Source organism: Tetrao urogallus, assembly GCF_951394365.1.
Source record: "Tetrao urogallus genome assembly, chromosome: 35".
NCBI classification, from domain to species: Eukaryota; Metazoa; Chordata; class Aves; order Galliformes; family Phasianidae; genus Tetrao; species Tetrao urogallus.
Genome location: NC_136848.1, coordinates 298,082 through 317,687, shown reverse-complemented (window position 1 = coordinate 317,687; position 19,606 = coordinate 298,082). Strand labels below are relative to the sequence as shown.

Below are 19,606 nucleotides of genomic sequence, written 5' to 3'. Positions count from 1 at the left end.
AAGGGAAGGGTGAGGTCCAAGACTGGGACAATGTGTTCCAGAGTAGGATCAAACCAAGCATGTCCAAGACATGAGATCTGGGGACAGGGTGCATGTGCCTGACCTCGCTGTACCCTGAATTCCCCGCATTCCCATGAGGCGCAGGGCAAACAGTGAGGACGTGCTGGGGGGGCACCTTTGGTCCAGGTGACACTTTTGGCCCAGGCTGTCCTCCCAACATCACACTGGAACGTTGAAGTGCTCTCTTCCATCTGACTGCAGCCACCTTCCTGGGCACGGCAGACAGGTGCTTGCTGCATGCCTGGGGCTGAATGGGGGTCCCCCAGCTTCATGGTGGGGAGAAAGAGGGGAAGGGGCTCAGGGATGCTGCAGTGCTGGGAGAATCCTGAGCCCTACTGCACTGATCTGGGGAGGAGGAGAACACCCAGCACCCTGCAGGGAAGCACCCAGGGGACAACAACACCATTCTGACAGCTTCAGAAACAGCCAAAGGTGCACAGACACGAGAGGGGAAGGGACAGCAGGCTGCAGGGTCAGGTCCCCACTGCAGCGAGCATCATGCCGGGGTCGTGTCCAAAAGTGAGTGCCACACTGCTGCTCCAAAGCAGACGGAGCCATCAGGTGGGATCGGGCTGCCCGCGGGTGAAACCCAGAGGGCAGCAGAGGCCGAGGCCCGAGCAGAGCAGGGTCAGGGCGGTGTGGGGGGCGCAGGGGGAACCGGGGGGGTGCGGGGAGCTGCAGCCCTGCTGCGAGGCGCTGGGGGATGGGAGCGGCACACGCATGCACGCGCACACACACATCCCCACACGCACACGGCAGCAGCACCAACAGCCCCTGCCAGCAGCCTGCAATCACTGGAGCTCCCGGCTCCTCCGCCTCTCCCTCCTCCTCCTTCTCCTCCTCCTCCTCCTCCTTCTCCTCCTCGCTGCCCACCGGCCTGCGGCACCCCTCGGCGGCCTCCGGCCCCACCAGCGCACAGACAATGACTTCATGCGGATTATGCATCTGAAGAAATCACCAGCTCCCAGATAGCCACAGGGGGAGGCATCCATCCATCCATCCATCCATCCATTCCTCCATCCCTCCATCCATCGCTCCATGTGGTTGGCAGGGCAGCAGCCTCCCGCTCGCCTCCCGCTCCTCTCCTGGCACCCATCAGTCGCCTTCTCTCCGGCAATGGTCGCCTCCGGTCCCCCTGAGCGGCGCTGAGCGAGGCCCCGACGCATCCCCGCTCCCACGCTTGCACCAAAGGTACCGCCGAGGCTATTTTTATTCCCCCCCCCCTCCTTTTCTTTTCCGGTTCGCCCGCCGCTGCCGGGCTCGGTGCCGCTCGCACCCTCCATCCCCGCTCCCGGCTTCATCTTCCCACCCCGGCGGAGGGAGGTCGGCCCCATCCCCGGCACCCGCGTCGCAGCGGCCCTGACTCCAGGTTTGCATCCTCCCCTCCTTCGTCTCTTTGTCGATGCGTTGGTGCCATTGGGGGGAGGCGGAGGGGACGTGTGCTGCGGGGGTGCTGGGGGGACACAACACCTCAGTCGTGCTGTGGGATGGGGAGGGCAGTGAGGAGGTGGAAGAGGGGGAGATGCAAGATGCTGCACTCCAATAAATGCAGAGATAGAATAGAGAGGGTGCGGGGGGAGAGAGGGGCACAGCAAAGCGCTGCCCCATGCCAGAGTGCACCCCCAGCAGTGGGGATGGCAGTGCTCAGAGGTGCACCCCAGCATTCCCTCACCGGAACGCATCAGGCAGCGGTGACCCCCAGGAGGTGGCACTGGGCACCCAGGGGTCCCTTTCCCCACAGAGTGGCCCCCTCGGGCTGCCGGCGCGGACCATGATGGACCTGAAGGTGGATGAGGAGGAGGTGGACAGCGGGCAGCCGGTGAGCATCCAGGCCTTCGCCAGCAGCTCCACCCTGCACGGGATCTCACACATCTTTTCCTACGAGCGGCTGTCGCTGAAGCGCGTGGTCTGGGCGCTCTGCTTCATGGGTTCACTGGCGCTGCTCGCCCTCGTCTGCACCAACCGCATCCAGTACTACTTCCTCTACCCTCATGTCACCAAGCTGGATGAGGTGGCTGCCACCAGGCTCACCTTCCCCGCTGTCACCTTCTGTAACCTCAACGAATTCCGCTTCAGCCGGGTGACCAAGAACGACCTGTACCACGCCGGTGAGCTTCTCGCCCTGCTCAATAACAGGTGGGTGTCCTGAAGTGGCCCCTGCTGACACCTCTGTCCCCAGCTCAGCGTGTCACCATGTGCCCTGCTGCACTGCTGTGCGATGCCTTCATCTCTGCAAGGAAGTGCATCCTGAGGCAGCTTGGCTTTGCACCTGGGTGCAAGCATGCACAGCCCTACATGGAGGGCGTCCTCCAGATCCTGCACCTGCTCCTGGGCATGGAGTTGTCCCTGGGGGTCCAGAACACCCTGTTCCAGCCCCAGTGCATGTATCTCAGCACACCCTGTTCTAGCCCCAGTGCATGGATCCCAGCACACGTGGTTCCAGTCCCTGTGCTTGGACCCAACACATGTGATTCCAGCCTCAGAACATGGCTCCATGCTGTAAGGCCAGCAGGTGAAGCTCCTGCATGCTACCATTACACTGCAGCCATCCCTTGGGGTGCAGGACCCCATGGTGCTGTATCCAGAGTGACACCCCTCACCCACCCTACCCAGCTCATCTCCATGCCTGTAGCAGCTCTTTAGTGCTGCCGAGCCACCCTCATGTTCCTGTCCAAGCAGCAGTCTCTGCCTGTGTGTATTTCGGTACATAGGGCATGTGCCAGGCTGCCCTGAGCTGGGACATCTGCAGGTCTGATTGTGGAGCGGTTGGTCTGGGTTTGGTGCTGTCTAAGGGGCTGTGGTGACCCTTTAGGAAGATGCTGATGGCTGAATGCATGGGACACCTCTTTGCCCATCCAAGCTGTGTTGCTGAGAGCCCTAAAGATGCCATGTGCTTTTGCCCCTTGGGTTGGGATAAGAGCAGCTCATGTGAAGCCACCACAGCCAGGCCTAAGCCTCTGCCTTCTCTTTCCCCTAAGGTACGAGATCCCGGACACGCAGACAGCTGATGAGAAGCAGCTGGAAATCCTGCAGGATAAGGCAAACTTCCGAAACTTCAAGCCCAAACCTTTCAATATGTTGGAATTTTATGACCGTGCCGGCCACGACATCCGGGAGATGCTGCTCTCCTGCTTCTTCCGCGGGGAGCAGTGCAGCCCCGAAGACTTCAAAGTGGTGAGTGCTCCCAGGCTGTGAATTCCATGCAAGGAGGGCGTTGGTCTGCCTACCACCATTCCTCCCTCCTTTTGGATCCCAAAGAAGGGGCAGCAGCATTGCTGAGGGGGTTCCAGGGGCTGCTGCTGGGGCTTAGCACTCCGGGTTATGCAGGGTTGTGCGTGCTGGGCTGGATATTTGAGCTGGAAACCAATGCACACGGAGTGATGGATGGAGGGATGGATGGAGGGATGGATGGATGCCTCTCACAGTGGCTATCTGGAAGCTGGTGATTTCTTCACATGTGTTGGTAGCACAGCAGGGAGAGGCCTGGCGATGGCCAGCAGGGAGCAGGGGAAGCCCTGTGAGCCCTTGGGGACAGCGGGTCCCAGCAGTGCAGCACAGAGGCTGCATTTCACACTGACGCGTGGCTCCAGTGCACAATAACGCCTTTGTGCCCCATGGCTGCCTCTCCCCATCAGCTGCCTTGTCTGTTTGGCTCTGGTGTAGAGCACACAGCTCTGGGGTCCCCATCCTTGTCCCCATTGTGGCCTTGGGGACATCCTGCTCACCTCCCACGACAAAGCTGCAGCACGTGCCCAGGCACCGGCTGGGTGTCCCCAGGGCTGCTGCACACATCCCAGTGCTATATGAGGGATTTTAATCTCCAGCACAAAATTCCCTTGGCAGGCTCTTGGGATAGAGAGCTCCTCTGTTGTTTGGTTGTTAAATGGAGGCGAGGGGGCTGGATCCTGCTCAGCAGGGTCAGGTCCCAGCCCACGTGTGCCACCACCAGCTTTGATGCTTGATGCTCCCCAGTGTTTTCTGCACCGGAGCATCCTCAGGGACCCTCCTGCTGTGTCCTTACATCCGCCGTTAGGATCTAAGCACCCTCCTTCCCCCTCTGCTCGAAGCGGGAGAAGCAAAATAGATGTGCAGCTGGTTTATTATTACTGCCTGGATTATTCTTTGCAAGCAGGTTTGGATGATTTAATGGATTTGATTAGAAAAAGCTGGCTCAGTGCTGTATTTATGTTGCTCGCTGGATTCCCCTTGCAGTCGTGCGCCGGTGGAGCTGTGTGTGCTGGGGATGGGGATGGTGTTGTTTGGGAAACCTTGGCCCTGTCCCCTTGTGAGTTTGGCAGCAGCTTTTGGTTTGACCCAAAGGTTCATTCCTTCCTCTTCACCACTCCCTCCTGCGTCTGTCCATGCTGAGCTCCTCTGTGCTGCTCTGGGTCCAGAGGCACTAACTGCAACCAATGGGTGCCAGGGCAGCAGTGGGACCATCCCTGAGCAATGCTCTGCATCCCCACATCATGTTCTACATCCCCATGTGATGTCCCATTGTCCCCATGTAATGTTCCATTACCCGTGTGATGCTCCATGTCCTTATGCAATGCTCCACATCTCTATGTGTTGCTCCATCACCCCTATGCAATGTTCTATGTCCCTGTGTGATGCTCCATGTGCCCGTATAATGTTCTATCACCTCTGTGCAATGCTCTGTGTCCCCAGGCAATGATCCATGTCCCTTTGTGATGCTCCACGTTTCAATGTGATGCTCCATGTCCCTCCTTGATGCTCCACATCCCTACATGATGCACCACATCCCCCAGCCTGCATTGCCTCACTACTGGTCCCACTGCCCTGTGCTCCCCTCTGCGTTCTGGGGCCCCTAACACAGTTCAGGCAGGAGGGATGCCTTGGCAGACACTATCACAGACAGCACTGCCCCCTCCTCTGACTGATACAGAGGAGATGCTGTATCCAGGAGCACTGTCAGGGGGATTTTAGGGCTGCCCAGGCTCCATGTGCTGGAAGGAAGCTGCCTGTGTACAGGTGGGGACGGAGATTGGTCCCTTCTGCCTCCATCACTTTTGCAACAATCTAACTTTGGTCCTGTTTAGAGCACCAAAGCCTTTAAAGAGATCTGGGGATGTAGCATGGGGGCACCAATCCCTCCCCTGGCTCTTCACAGCCTCTCCAGCACCAGGTGGGTGCCTGTGGTCCATGAAGCTCCAACCCCCCACAGCATTCTGGGCTGGGGATGTGTAGGGAGCTGCAACCACCTCCTCCCCCAGCCCCAAAATCCCAGCATAGCCTTTGGGCAGCCATAAAGTGTGGAACAAATCCTGTTCTCTCGTGGACCCTAGTCCTGTGGAACATGGGGTGAGGGCATCCTCATCACCAGGGCTGTGCCCATAGCCAACACATTGTTCCTTATGTGATGCTTCATGTGCCCATGTGATGCTTTATCATCCCTATTTGGTGCTCCAAGGGCTCCTTTATGGGAACAGGGGATTCTCCCTCCCCACTGCCTCTATTCTGGGGCTGTACTCACTAGCAGCAGAAATCAGTTTCTTGCCTGCTGCCTCATAACGTGTAAGTTGGAACTCCCCTGTGTGGCCCCATTGGATCCTTGCTTGCGTTTCCACTCTCTTCCCACACCACAGCCCCAGGAACCTCACTCACACCCCATGGATCCGCTCCTCACCCAGCAAGAGAAAGGCCCAGGAGTCCCATCTCTAAGCAGGGCTCCAGAGCCCATTAATTTTCTTTGCATCCCAAGGAAAAGGAGGAGAAACATCCTTTGCACCCTGGGATTTGGGATGGGAAGTGGGGCTGTGCCATGCAAACCGCTCTTAAAGCTGGGGGCAATGCTGTGTGCTTGGCTCTGCAAAGTCCCTTTTGGGCACAGTGCTGCTGAGATGATGCTGCCATGTCCATTATGATACGTTTGCAGTTTTCCTTCTTGCATCTCTGCAGCCCGTCCTGAGGGAGAGCCATGTCCACATGTCCCCATCCCCGCTGTGCTTTGGGGCTCAGCAGCCTCTGGGCAGCACATGGGGGCACCGTGGATCACTGCAGAGGGTTGAGACCTCTGGAACACTCCCATCAGGCTCCAGGGCTGAGCTGGCACTGGAGAGAATTGAGTCTGATGCAGGGATCATGGCACTGCCTCGTGTGTCTTCTGCCCTGGAAGCAAAGAGCTCAGGGAGGATGAGAAGGGAGGGAGCAGGAAGGCTCTGGTGTGAACCCACACCACGCTCCTCCTTTTCTTCCTCCCATCTCTGGAGCTGCTGTAACGGAGAACGGATCAGGAACGCTTTGCTGTCCCTCCAGCCCCTCTGAGCCCCCCAGCACCCACTGATGGACACCGGCATCGTGAGCCCAGAGCCCTGCAGTGAGCTCAGTGTGCCCACAGCAAAGTGCCCACGGATAACCACAGAGTGTGGAGCATCTCCGACACAGCCGAGAGTGCCTGGAGTTCCTAAACAAAAACCACACGGCTCCATTCACACTCTGCAAAACCAACCTGGGGACCTGACGGATGAGCCCTGCAGAGCACCACGTTTACAAATGGTGTAAAACACGCGAGCGACGCACATAAATGGCTCCTAAAAGCAGGCTCCTAAATAACTCATCAGCGCTTGAAACCGTTTGCGTGTCGCTATGATCTCCATGCTGTGTTGCACCTCCGGCGGTTGTCCCCCCCCCCCAGCAGCACTGCCAGGCCTGGCTGCCCCCACAGTTATTCTGTTGAGCTGTGGTTCCATTGACCCCGGAGCTTGCAGCATTTTCCAAGCGAATCGCATGGGATCCGACTGCGCTGCGTGGAGTAATTGGAGGTGATGGAGCAGAGGAGCGGCCGCAGGTGGGTTGGGAACAACCCGACTCTGCCCGCTTAGAGGATTTCTGCATGTTGGTGTTTTGCTCAAAGCAAAGAAGCCGTTGAGCCATGCAGCCCTTGGGCACAGAGCAGAGGCACCGGGAGCTCTGCTCCGTGTCTCCTTGGCTTTGCTGGGGCTTTTCCAGTGGGTGCCCTCAGGGCACGGAGTTTGGGATCCCTCAGCCATGCACAGCTCTGCTCATCCTGTGCCGTTTGCTCGAAGCCTGTTGCATTTCACCTGTTTTCACCATTCCTATTCCTGCATGGGAGCAATGCCACTGAACCCAGAGGGATTTTGGCAGAGCCAAAAGCAACAGAGGAGCATCAGGAGCACCAGCACTGGGCACAGCACAGTGGGGGTTCATATGTGTTTGCACCCTGCAGCTGCTTCACCAGCAGCTCTGTCATGGAGAAGCGGCATCACTTAGCACCTGGAAGCTGCGGGCATGGAGCAGCACCATCCCACCAGGAGGGAGGAGGCAGAGAGGAGGACAAGCAGCAGCAGCAGGAGCAGCACAGGGCACTGAGTCCCCATCCTGGTGATGCAGCCCACCCCAACAGCACGCCTGGAGCTGCTGCACACGTGTGTGCACTGTGCAAGTGTGGCAACAATGCACACCCAGAGGTGTCGTGCTCAACCAAAGCATTTTGCTCACCCCAATGCATTGTGAACTCTAAGTACTTTTGCTCACCCGGAGATGTCAAATCCACCCAAAGCACTTTGTGTATTCCAGTGCATTTTGTACACACAAAATTCGTTACACACCCGGAGGTGTTGGTGCACACTCCAAGCACTTTGCACACACAGAGGTGTTTGTACACCTAAAGCACTTTGCACGCCCAGAGATGTCTTGCATAGCCACTGAGGCATGCACAACTGTGCACACTCAGAGGTGTTGTGCTCACCTCATGCACTCTGCACACCCCAACTCACCATGCACACCTGCAGGTACCGTGCACACCCAAAATACATGCTTTGCACACCCCAAAAAGCCTTGTAGGACTAATGCACTTTGCACACTCCAATGCATTGTGCACACCTGCAGGTGCTGTGCACATCCAACACACTGCACACCTTCATGCATCTCGTACACCTAACGCACTTTGCATACTCAGTGCACACCCGTGGGTGTTGTACACATCCAAAGCTCTTTGCACACCCCAATCCACCGTGCACACCCAGAGGTGGCAGGCATGCCCCAAAAGCTTTGCACACCCAAAAGCACATTGCACACCCAGAGGTGTTGTGCCAAGAGCTCAGAGCACCTCAGATGCACGCTGGGGCCCTGCAGGGCTGTTACTGTTCCTCTTGAGATGCTTTTGCACACAAAACCATTAACAAATGAATTATTAATTATTATTAATAAGGTTAAGTGGTATCTTCAGCTGCTGAAAGAGATGAGGAGGGTGTGCAGATGGAGGTGAGGAGTCCACAACCACAGAGCTTTGGGCACCGGCTCCAGGGGAAGCTGCAGGCTAGGAATGCAGCACCGAAACACCACCAGGAAATGGGAATTCGTGCAAAGGAATTCCCCTTCATCTCCTTTCCATGTTGATCAGAGACCCCATTGGAGCAGCAGCACCGGCACATGGCGTGATGGGCAACAGCAGCAATTTGGAAGAAATGCACAATTGGTGCAATTCCCCCTTCGGTCCCCCAGCACTGAGCCAGGAGCCGGGGCAGAGGGGCCCACTGAGCATGCAGAGGGAGAGAAAAGAACCACCCCACAGCCCTTCACCTCAGGTTTAATTTCTCTGCCTTTTTGTAGCTGCCACTGTTTTATCATCTGCAGAGAGTTTGGTCAGAGCCCTCCGAGCTGCACTGCAACTCCTGAAACAGCCGTGACTCGAGATGCTCCTCACCATCTCAGGCTCAGGCTTTCTGTACATATACTGGCCTTCACAAACGGATGTTACAATTCTTGGTTTTAAATTACCATTATTATTCCCAATCATTTGTTTTTCTTCCCCGCTGCATCCAGGCAGTCTCCCTAAGGACCGAGCCAGGGCAGAGCCCCCCATCCCTTTGCTTTGTGGGGGTTGCAGCACCTGGAGCAGCTGCAGAGCGAGGCCATGCAAGCAATCCACCTTGCTTGGATTAGATTAGATGTGAAAACCACCCAGCACACAGCAAGGGAGCCGGATGGGAATACAATTTCCGCCCCATTCCCCCACCAATAAAACCGTCAGTTTGGATTGGTTTGCACCAAGCATCGAAGCAATTGTGAAGGATGTCAGAAAGAAATCACAACTCAGCTTACAGGCAACTTGCAAGCAGCAGGAGCTATAGAAAGGCTTTTGGACAAGCATCTGCATGGATTAAGGCTGGAATTCACAGCACCCCCTGCACCTCAGCACTGACCCCCACAATGCAAAACCAGTGCTGCACATGGAGAAAAAGTCACACAAATATCTCAGTATTACAGATGCTTTTGGGCACAGGAGGAGAAATCGGTGCTCAGATCTTTGGGTACGGCAGTGGGTGCATGAAGGAGCACAGCTATGGGGGCTTGCTCACAGACCCTCCTCAGCAGTGGGGCTGCAGAGCCCTGCAGTGCTGCCAGCGCCTGCACCAGGCTGGGAAGCACCGAGACGAGGAGGTTTTGAAAGATTAATGGAGTTTAAATGGGAACGTTTGGAGAGAAGATAAGGCTCGTCTGATAGGAAATCACACGGAACAGCCAGGGAGGCCCCAGGTCTGTAATGAAGTCCACTTAGTGCGTTACTCACTATAATGTGTTTCTTATTAAAGTCCTGTGCTGTGGACGTGGGTCTGCAGCCAACAGCCCCGGGGGGGGGTGGCATGGGGCCATTGGGACAGACTGCCATCCCCACAGCAGCCTTTTGTCCCCATCCTTTGTCCCCTGAGTCTGGAGCAGCGATCCCACATCACCCACCAGCTCCATTCCCCACAGCCGCACCCACGGGGACAAAAGACAGCAGTGGGGAACCATACAGATGGACAAAAACTTTTTTTTTTTTTTTTTTAAATTTCATTTAAATAACCGTTTTTTTCTGCATTAGAATGTGACATGCTAATCCACTGTGAAGCGTCTAATCTGGGGGATAAAGGGGCGGATAACACCAGTACACCCAGCTTGGCCGGTGGAGCGAGCAGAGGCAAGGTGGTAGCATCTGATAAAGGCGGTGGGATTAGTGCCGCAGGATCCCCGCATCCCACCCCACTCCTCCACCTCTGAGAAACGGAGATTTCCCCCATCTCCGCCTCGTGGTGGGGCAGAGCCACCCCGGGCAACGGGGCGCGTCGCAAAGCTGCTTTTCTCCCCCTTGCTGCGTAATGCAGGTGCAGGGCAGCCCTTCTGCCCCACCAAATATCCCCTCCCTCCCCTGCTCCCGGCAGCTACGGGGTTGCAATGCGTCCCATCGAACCCCAGCGCCTGGATACGGAACCAGGCGAACCCGCGGCACCTCCTGGGGCCAGGCTGCGGTTTGCATGCCTGGGATAACAGAGCTCACAATGTTGTTTTCTCCTCGCCTCCTCGGGGATTGGTTTATCTCTATGAATAACTCCATCCCGGCTTTGATCTCCTCTGCCATTAAAGCGTGACAGGCTGTGAAATGCGCTGCTGCCGCTGCTGTCAAATCCCCCATCCGCCTCCCTTCTTCCCCGCCGCCTCCGTGCTCCCTTGCTCCGGGGAACCTCGGTGCTCCCGGCCCGTGCCGGCGCTGCGGGATCGGACAGAGGGCAGAAACCGCGATGGAGCCAGGAAACACCGCTCTGCTGCCACGGTCCCACTGCTGTGGGGGACACAATGGCACCGAGCATCCCCGTTCCCCAGGTTGGGGGCACAGTGGTGGCATCCCGGCGCATGCTGCCTCGGGGGCTGATGTCACAGTTAATTATAGCATCCCTCATCCTCCTCCCCCGCAAAAGCGTTACCTGGAAGAGGGTAAAAAATATCTCCTGCTGAAGGAGGAGCTGGAGAGAACCCAAGGGCTCCTCCAACATCTCCAAAATCCACAGAAATTGGGACGGTGACCCCATGTCCCCAACTTGGGGACACAGCCATAAACTGTCCCCAGCCACAGGGTCAGGATGGGTTCCTCTGAGTTCTGCTATGCTTCTGGCTCTGACCACCCCTGGTCACCTTCATCCCTTTGAGCATTCACCCCCAGGCATCATTTGTCCTTCCCAGGAACAGCCCCAGAGTTCCGCCCCAGGTTTCAGCCAAGTGAGACAATGATGGAGTGCTTTCATTACAGCACCTCCCTCACCCTACTGCAATTGCTCCTGAAAAGCACAATGAAAGTCCCCTCCCACCACCCCCCGTACCATTAGACTGCATTAACAGCTTGCTCACACCAGAACCAGGGAGCAGAAGAAAACCCACCCTGACCTCAGCCAGCTCACACCTGCTCATCCACCAGGGCTGGCTCCTGTACCACATCCCAAACCCCCACCTCCCAAAACTGAACAGCCCAACATCCCCAAGCCTTCTCCCAGCTGATGCCTTTTAAAGCCTGGCCCTGCCCATGGTGCAGCTGTAGCTCATCTCCATCCAAATACCAAAGGGCTGTGACTGGTCCCTGTGACTGGCCCCTGTGGCTTGCTGGTTTCCAGCTCCTCGGTCCCAGCTGTATTCTCAGGATTTTTCCAGCTGAGACTCTCCAGGTTGCTCCCCAAAGACACAACCTTGCTCTCAGCCCTATGAAATTTCATCCTGTGGCTCTGGCACTTGTCCCCAAGGTCACCCCACGCTTGCTTGCTTTCCCTGGCTTTGTGTCTGGTTCTTCTGCTTTGTCCCCTTTATACAAAGGGCCCTTTGGGGGAATATTGAGTGTGGGGACACCTAGGGTGGACCCTCAGGTAACACGGTGCTGTCCCATCATTGTCCCAATGGCATTTGTCTTCCTGGCTGAGCCTTGGTGGCAGTCCCCTGTGCACGCCCCACACATTTCATCTCTTGCTCTGGCAGAGCTGATAACTTCACACAGGGATCAGAGCCGTTCTTCAGTGGTTTTCTGATTTCATTTGTTCACCTGCTTTGGGAATACCTGTGACCATGAGCTCAGAGGTGCACAGGGACCAGCAGCCATATGGGGAAGGATGCACAGCTGATGCAGGGGCTGGGGTGTGTGCTTGTTGCACCCATGCATCAGCGAAACCCCCAAGCCCGGCTCCTGTGCATGGAAGTGGTGCCACATGCAGAAGCTCCCCTCCCCTCAGGCTGCCGATGGCGGCTGCGGTGCTGGGATGGGGTTGGAGATTGCTCTGTGGTCACACTGGATGCTTTTACAAAGTGCTGAGCACAGGAAAAAAGCAAACCGCAAGAAGGGGCTGTGCTGCCGCAGGGCTGCAGGGAGTGGGGGGTGATGCTTTTGCTCCTGGATTCACCCAGCTCCAGCCCCACGCCTTCCCAAGGCTGCCTCCCAAATCTCATTCTGCACACCTGAACGCCGACCCTGGGGGTTCCCTGTGCCCCACATGGAACAGAACATGGGGCGATGCACTGCGTGGCTCTCCAGGAGGAGGCATCGCCCAAAACATGACAATGCCCAAATCCTGCAAAAAGCAGCGTGGGCTTGGAAGACACCCAACCTCAGGCATCACCTACGCTCACATCGCTGTCCCACTGTGCGGGGAGATGAGCCCATGGGGATGAGTGAGACCAGGATGAGCAACACAGAGCACTTGGGGACACCACAGCATCCTTACTGGCACCACCCAGATGGGCATGACGGCAGGACAGTGACACGGAGCTTTGGGCAATCTCTGGCTGCCACGTGAAGAGCTTGGAGACCCCGGTGAGCCGAGCAGATGGAGGCTGCGGAAACAGCCTGGCACGCGGCAGGACAGCATGGATGGAACCTCTGATCAGGCTGCCGGGGATGGAGGATGCAGCATACCAGGTGCCTGCACGCACAACATCCACGTAAACCCATCCATGCACCCCCTATCTGTGCACACCCGTCCATGCACAGCTGTGCACCCTGGATCTAGCAGCCCTTCAACTCCCAGCACAGCAGCGCATCCCAGAGCCAGCAACGTCTTCACTCCGTCCTACCAGCCGCAGCCGGGCTGCTCCCGTGGGAGCAGGAAGCCCGCAGAACCGCCCCTCGCTCCTCCCCAGCTCCTCATATCCCCTCCTCTCCAACCACCCCCCCCCCCCCAACCCGAGCAGCCCTCTGCTCTTCTTCTGCTCCTCTCCCCTTGCTCTGCGCATCACTGCACACCTCTCACTCCTTTTCCCTTCTCTTTCTCTGCTCCCAACTTTTCCCTTTCCTCCAACCCAGCCCCTCTCACCCACTCTATGAGGCACTGATTCACCACTGGAGACCCCCAACCTGCAGCAGGATCAGGACCCCCACCCCACACCTGGGACCCCCATTCTGCATAATGCCCCTCCAGATATTCTGCACCATCTCCTTCTCCAGCGAGGAAGCACCAAGAGATGCCACAGCAGCTGGGAGAGGAGAGAACGGAGCCGATGAGTTCCTGTACGGGCAGGAGGAGGAAGAAGAGGAGGAAGAGGAGGACACAGGGGCAGCCACAGACTTCGTGGCCTTTGCCAGCAGCTGCACACTGCACGGGCTGAGCCACATCTTCGTGGAGGGCAGCCTGGGTGCCCGGCAGGTGCTCTGGGCGCTGGCTTTCCTCCTGTCCCTCTCCGTCTTCCTCTATCAGGTGGCTGACCGCATTGTGTACTACCTGGAGTACCATCACGTCACACTGCTCAGTGAGGAGGACAGCCCCGAGATGACTTTCCCCGCCGTCACCTTCTGCAACATCAACCGGGTGCGGGTCTCACAGCTCAGCCACGAGGACCTGCTCTACCTCGCGCCCCTGGTTGATTACGAGCCCGGGATGGAGCTGGGCTTTGTCCCAGCCCCGTTCAGCTCTTGGGATGAGGATGAACCCCTAAATTTGCATGGGTTTTTTAACCGCACTTGCCACCAGCTGGAGGACATGCTGCTGAGCTGCAGCTACCGGGGCGAGCAGTGTGGCCCCGGAGACTTCGTGGCGGTGAGTATCCCTGTCCCACTGCTCTGGGGACCAGATGGTGGCACAGTTCTTTTGCCTGGCACTGTCATCTCCTGGCTCCTGTTGCCCCTTACCTGTCCTACAATCGCACCTTCTCCTCTCCCCTTTCCATTACCTGGGACTGCTCAGTATGACGAGCGCCGCGTTCGCAGCTTGGGATGGGGAAAAGCAAAGCCCTGGGCATGGAACAGGCTCCTGGAGGATTCCTGCTGCCTGTCTCCTGGCCCCATAAGGAGAGGAAAGGAACCAGGGAGCAGCTCCCACCAGCATCGTGTCAGATCAGCCACAACGGGTGATGCTGTCCATGCTTGGGGACAGGCACCCAGGCATCCTGGTGGTGTTGGTGTTGATGAGACACCTCCATCCTCATATCCCCACCACACCTTGGGATCTGGGCTTGGCACTGTGCAGCCTGCAGCCTGCTGGCCCCAAATGATCCCTTTGCCAGCGGCAGCTCAGCAGCATGGAGCTGTGCTGGCAGCTAGAGGTGAGAGCTGGAATGGGTAAGAGGAGAGGTGGGGGGGGTGTTGAGGATCTTATCCAGCCCCCATCTGTGGGACTGGAGGTGATGGGGCAGATACTGGTGAGGGCACAGGGCTGAGTGCTGCAGTCCTGGTGCTGCGGGATCAGAGTGCTGCAAATCTGCAAAGCATCTTCACTGACCTGCACCCACCGCCTTGGTGGGGATCTTGTCCTTCTATCAGGGCAAAGGCAGCTCCGATGCTAAGAGACCCCATGGGGCAGGGGTCTGGGTCTGGCTGTTCCCCAGGCTGAGCATGGCCGCATTCTGGGGTGGGTTCTGGCTCCATATCGTAGTGCCAGTGGCAGTCTGGGGCCAGCAGAGGGGCCCCAGCCTCAGCCTTGTATCCCCTCCCACAGGTGTTCACACGCTATGGGAAGTGCTACACCTTCAATGCAGGGCAGGACGGCAAACCCCGGCTCATCACCATGAAAGGGGGCACTGGCAACGGCCTGGAGATCATGCTGGACATCCAGCAGGACGAGTACCTCCCAGTGTGGGGGGAAACAGGTAACCCAGCAGCTTCTGGGCTGCTTTCCAGCAGCCTCCCAGTTCCACACCCCACAGGACCACATCCCCAAGGCTCCTTCCTTCTGTTTCTCACCACTTCAGGTCTTTGGCTTTCTTTTTTCCTCCTTGTCTATGCTATTTGCCATGGCAACTCCCTGTCGCTTTAGACAAGCAGCCATCACTTGTTTATAAATAGAGCCAGGCACTTTCCACACTGTTCTTTCCAAGCTCTGGACCACAGGGCTGGAGGGGACAAGGACACAGAGTGGATGGATGGATGGATGCATGGACATGTGAAGGAGTGAATTCACCAAAGGGAAGGGTGGGAGACAGGAAGAGTTTTCTACCTTCTTGCACCAGGGCTCAGCTCCTCTCTGCTCCTCTCTGCTACAGATGAGACCTCATTTGAAGCCGGGATCAAGGTGCAGATCCACAGCCAGGATGAGCCTCCACTCATCGACCAGCTGGGCTTCGGTGTGGCACCCGGCTTCCAGACCTTTGTGTCCTGCCAGGAGCAGCGGGTAGGGGCTGTGGGCCCTGCTCAATCCCTCCCACCCCCCCGAGGGCTGAGCCTCTGCACTCCCTGTCTCCTGCCCCAGCCTGGGATGGAAATGGGGTGCGGTGCACAAGGCTCCATCCCCTCACCATGCTGTGGGCAGCAGGGACATGTGCTTCTCTCCTTATCCCTGGCTTCCCTCTCAGCTCATCTACTTGCCACCTCCCTGGGGCGACTGTAAGGCCACAACGGGTGACTCGGAGTTCTACGACACTTACAGCATCACGGCCTGCCGCATCGACTGCGAGACCCGCTACCTGGTGGAGAACTGCAACTGCCGCATGGTGCACATGCCAGGTGAGCTATGCATCACTATGTCCCATCCCAAATCCAGTGGATGTGGTCCTATAGGAAACCTGTTCTGTCGCCCGCAGGTGATGCCCCTTATTGCACCCCAGAGCAGTACAAGGAGTGCGCAGATCCAGCCTTAGGTGAGGCTGCCCGGTCCCACGGGACTGAACGGATGGCATCAGGGTTTCCCACATCCGCATCTAAATCTCTCTTCCTGTCCAGATTTCCTGGTGGAGAAGGACAATGAGTACTGTGTCTGTGAGATGCCCTGCAACGTCACCCGCTATGGCAAAGAGCTCTCCATGGTGAAGATCCCCAGCAAAGCCTCCGCCAAGTACCTGGCCAAGAAGTACAACAAGTCGGAGCAGTACATCGGGTAACGCACCACAGGTATGGGGCGGCAGTGCATCTCTCCAGCACCACGACCTGACGCCGCTTTCTGCCCACGCAGGGAGAACATCCTGGTGCTGGACATCTTCTTTGAAGCCCTGAACTATGAGACGATCGAGCAGAAGAAGGCGTATGAGGTGGCTGGATTGCTGGGTGAGCACTGTGGGCTGGTGGCTGTGCTGAGGGCTCAGGTTGGCACCCTTCAGTGCGGCCCCATGTGCTGTCACCCCAGTCCTGGGGCACCATGGTGTGCACACAGCGTGGGTGCAGAGCAGAGCAGAGCAACCCCCAGGGTCACAGCAGCGATGAGTTCTGCCCTTTCTCTGCTCCATCCGCCACCAGTGCCCTGCTGACAGCTTTCCTCTCCCCCCCCAGGTGACATCGGAGGACAGATGGGGCTGTTTATCGGGGCCAGCATCCTCACCGTGCTGGAGCTGTTTGACTACGCCTATGAGGTGAGCCCCAAAACACTGTGCCTAATTCCTGTGGGGTCGACACAGCCCCCTCGGCACCACATCCCCCTGTCGGCTGGGGCAGCCCCCCATGGTGGGGTCCATCTTGGAGCTGAGAGCCATCTCCTGCAGGTGATCAAGCACCGGCTGTGCCGGCGGGGCAAGTGCCGCAAGAACCACAAGAGGAACAACACGGACAAGGGCGTTGCGCTGAGCATGGATGACGTGAAACGCCACGTGAGTGCCGGGCCGAGGGTCTCGTTGGGGGCACTGTCAGCATCTGGGGGAGAAGTGGCAGCAGGCACTGGTGCTCTAAGCAGATAGGGCTCGGTTCTGGGTGAAACCTGTGACCACAGCATCCCACCTCTGCCCCTGCAGAATCCCTGTGAGAGCCTACGGGGTCACCCGGCCGGCATGACGTACGCAGCGAACATCCTACCTCACCACCCGGCCCGGGGCACCTTTGAGGACTTCACCTGCTAACCGACGTCTGGATGTACAACAACCCGAGCTACCAAAGCCCTCCGGAGAGCTGCCCTTCTCCCAGAGGAGAGACACAGCCAGGGGACCTCGCTCAAAGCCACGGCGGGATGCGGACAAGAGCGGTGGCCTCAGATTTTGGGGCAGGCGGCCGGGCCGGGCCGCGCTGGCTCAGAGACTCGAGGAGGCTGCAGCCCAGCCGTGGAGCCACGCACAGCGGGCCGGGGCGCGGGCCTGCCCCGTCTCCTCCCCCTCGGCTCCCCTCGGCCTTTTTAACTAGAAACCCAGAAGCCAAGAAGAAGCAGCCTTCGGGCCGCAGAGTCTCCATCCACAGCCCTGTTCGTCTGTCCGTCCGTCCGTCCGTCCGTCGTCTCCATGCTCATTCTGCTCCCCAGGCTTCAGCCTGCGCCTGTCCCCGTGCCTGGCATCATCTCAGAGCCCCAGCAGAGCCCCCTGGGCCGTCTCTCACCACGACAGCCCTGCCTGGGCGCCCGCAGCCGCTCCATGTGCACAAAACGGAGCGGCTCCACCTCTCCAAAATGTCTTCCTCGGCCTCCGCCCCGGGGTTGGCAACGTTGGGCCACTGGGTGGAGGGCTGTGCCTTGGGGAACCGCAGAGGGCCTGCAGCCTGGTTATGGTGTAGGGCTCCGTTATGGCTTGGGGCCCCATCGTGGTGTATGGCCTTGTCACGGTGTGAGGCCCCGTTATGGTGTGAAGCTCCATCATGGTGTGGGGCCCTGTCACAGTGTGGGGCCTCATTGCCCTGTCACAGCGTGGCCTCTCTACCCCGCAGTCCCCAGGAAATCTGGGGTTCCCCCATGCAGCCCTCAAAACAACTGTCCTCGGGGAGAAAAGCCTAAGGAAATCTCCAGCTCCCCTTGGTACTGAGTTGGCTGGGCAGCCATAGGAGCCCCAGCATCAACAAGGGGACAGATTTAAGGGACACCCTCTGGCACACTGGCCACAGGGCTGCAGGCTCCCACCCCACTCCCAACCCCCAACAACGGCCACCCCTGGGGGCCATGAGCCCTGGGCACCATCGAAGCTCACGGCCCGGGCCCCCCAGTTCTCCCCATCGCTGCCCCCTCCCAGCAGTGGGGCCATTGGCCACCCTCAGCCCCCACACCAAGCAAGAGCCTTCCTGGGGCTGAAGTGCTTCTTCTCTTTAAGAGCTTTTGCAATAAGTCTTTTTAGTAGTTATTATTTCTAGACTTTTTTTCCCCCTTTCTTTTTTTTTTCCCCATTATTATCCTCATTATTATTATTTGCTTCCTGACCAAAATTAGGAACTGGGGGTCAGTCCTTTGTTATCCAGCAATCACCCAAAGACAAAAGGTTGGCCGCATCCATAAATTTTCTTATGGATTCTTCCTAATGTTTCACTGCATTTCATGTATTTATTTTCTTCCTTTTTCGCCCGTTAAAGCTTTTAAAGATGGGGCTGGGATGTGACCTTGAGGCTCGCCTGTTGGAACATACAACTTTTGGTTTGTTTCTATTATGCCATCTGCATTTTATATTTCTTATATATAATATATATGACTATATATATATGTGTACATATATATATATATATCTATACATGCATCATATCAGTGTAGATATCCATTCCGTAGCATCTAGGCCTTGTTCTTGTGCCATTTTTTTTTCTGTTACTGATCTCTGAATGCCTTCAAGTGTATAAAGTGTTGAATTCTCTCTGGTATCTGTACTATGTACACACATTTTCATAGGAAGCACAATAAGATGACAGATGCATTGTACATCAATACCTGCTACTCTTAACGACGATATAAAGAATGATAAAATTGATGAGCACCGAGCCTGTCTGTGCTGTGGGAAATGCTCCTCACTGAGCCCTGGTGCTCAGGTGGGCTCCAGCCCCACATCCCTGGTCCTGTTCCACCATGAGCACACCCAGTAGATGCTTTGGGGCTGGAGGATGGGAATCGACTTCTGCTCCCAAGCAGAGGGAGGAGGATTCACATCTGTGCAGATGCTGATCTTCAGCAGCTCCAACGCTTCCGTTTTGGGACAGATCCCTGAGGTCAGCAGAAATGCGTCACCAGCTCAAATATTACCTGGTTTTATTTTAACCAAGTTAGTAGCAGCTGTAGTACAAGCCATTTGTAAACAGTTTCTGTCCTTCAGATTTCTAGCTGCAAAGAACAAAAGTAGCATGCCAAATCCAGCACTGGGCATCCAAAAAAGCCCTAGGGACCCCATGGAGATTGAATAATAGCAAACGGGCAGTGGGCAGGGTATGCTGAAATGCCAAACTTGCTCCTGGAAATAGCAGATGGGTGGTGTGCATTCAAACTAGAAGAGACTTGCTGCTATTCCAGTCCTCCTCTGCCAGAGCTGGTGCTGCAAAGGCCACAGGGTGGGCTTTGAATAGGAACAGGATGATATAGCTAAGCCCAGAAGGGAGTTAATGAACCTAAATTAATTGCAGGCAGACACTGTGAAGCCAGAGCAGCTCACTATGCTCACTACCTCTGCAGTGGCACTCAGCAGCTCC

The 19,606-nt window shown here is 57.0% G+C and overlaps 1 protein-coding gene across 2 annotated transcripts; it reads left to right on the top strand.

Moving 5' to 3' along the window:
- Positions 1-1,825: 1,825 nt before the first annotated feature.
- On the top strand, positions 1,826-17,088 carry ASIC1 (acid sensing ion channel subunit 1; the record flags this gene model as incomplete). Of its 2 annotated transcripts, XM_079547945.1 has the most annotated exons (11): positions 1,826-2,196; positions 3,039-3,234; positions 14,766-14,916; positions 15,310-15,437; positions 15,619-15,769; positions 15,847-15,903; positions 15,986-16,139; positions 16,215-16,306; positions 16,529-16,608; positions 16,738-16,842; positions 16,984-17,088. In XM_079547945.1, 11 exons carry the CDS (start codon positions 1,832-1,834, stop codon positions 17,086-17,088), a joined length of 1,584 nt encoding a protein of 527 aa, XP_079404071.1. The 2 variants fall into 2 exon arrangements, with proteins under 2 accessions (XP_079404071.1, XP_079404070.1); XM_079547944.1 differs by lacking the exons at positions 1,826-2,196; positions 3,039-3,234 and adding an exon at positions 13,242-13,868.
- Positions 17,089-19,606: the final 2,518 nt, after the last annotated feature.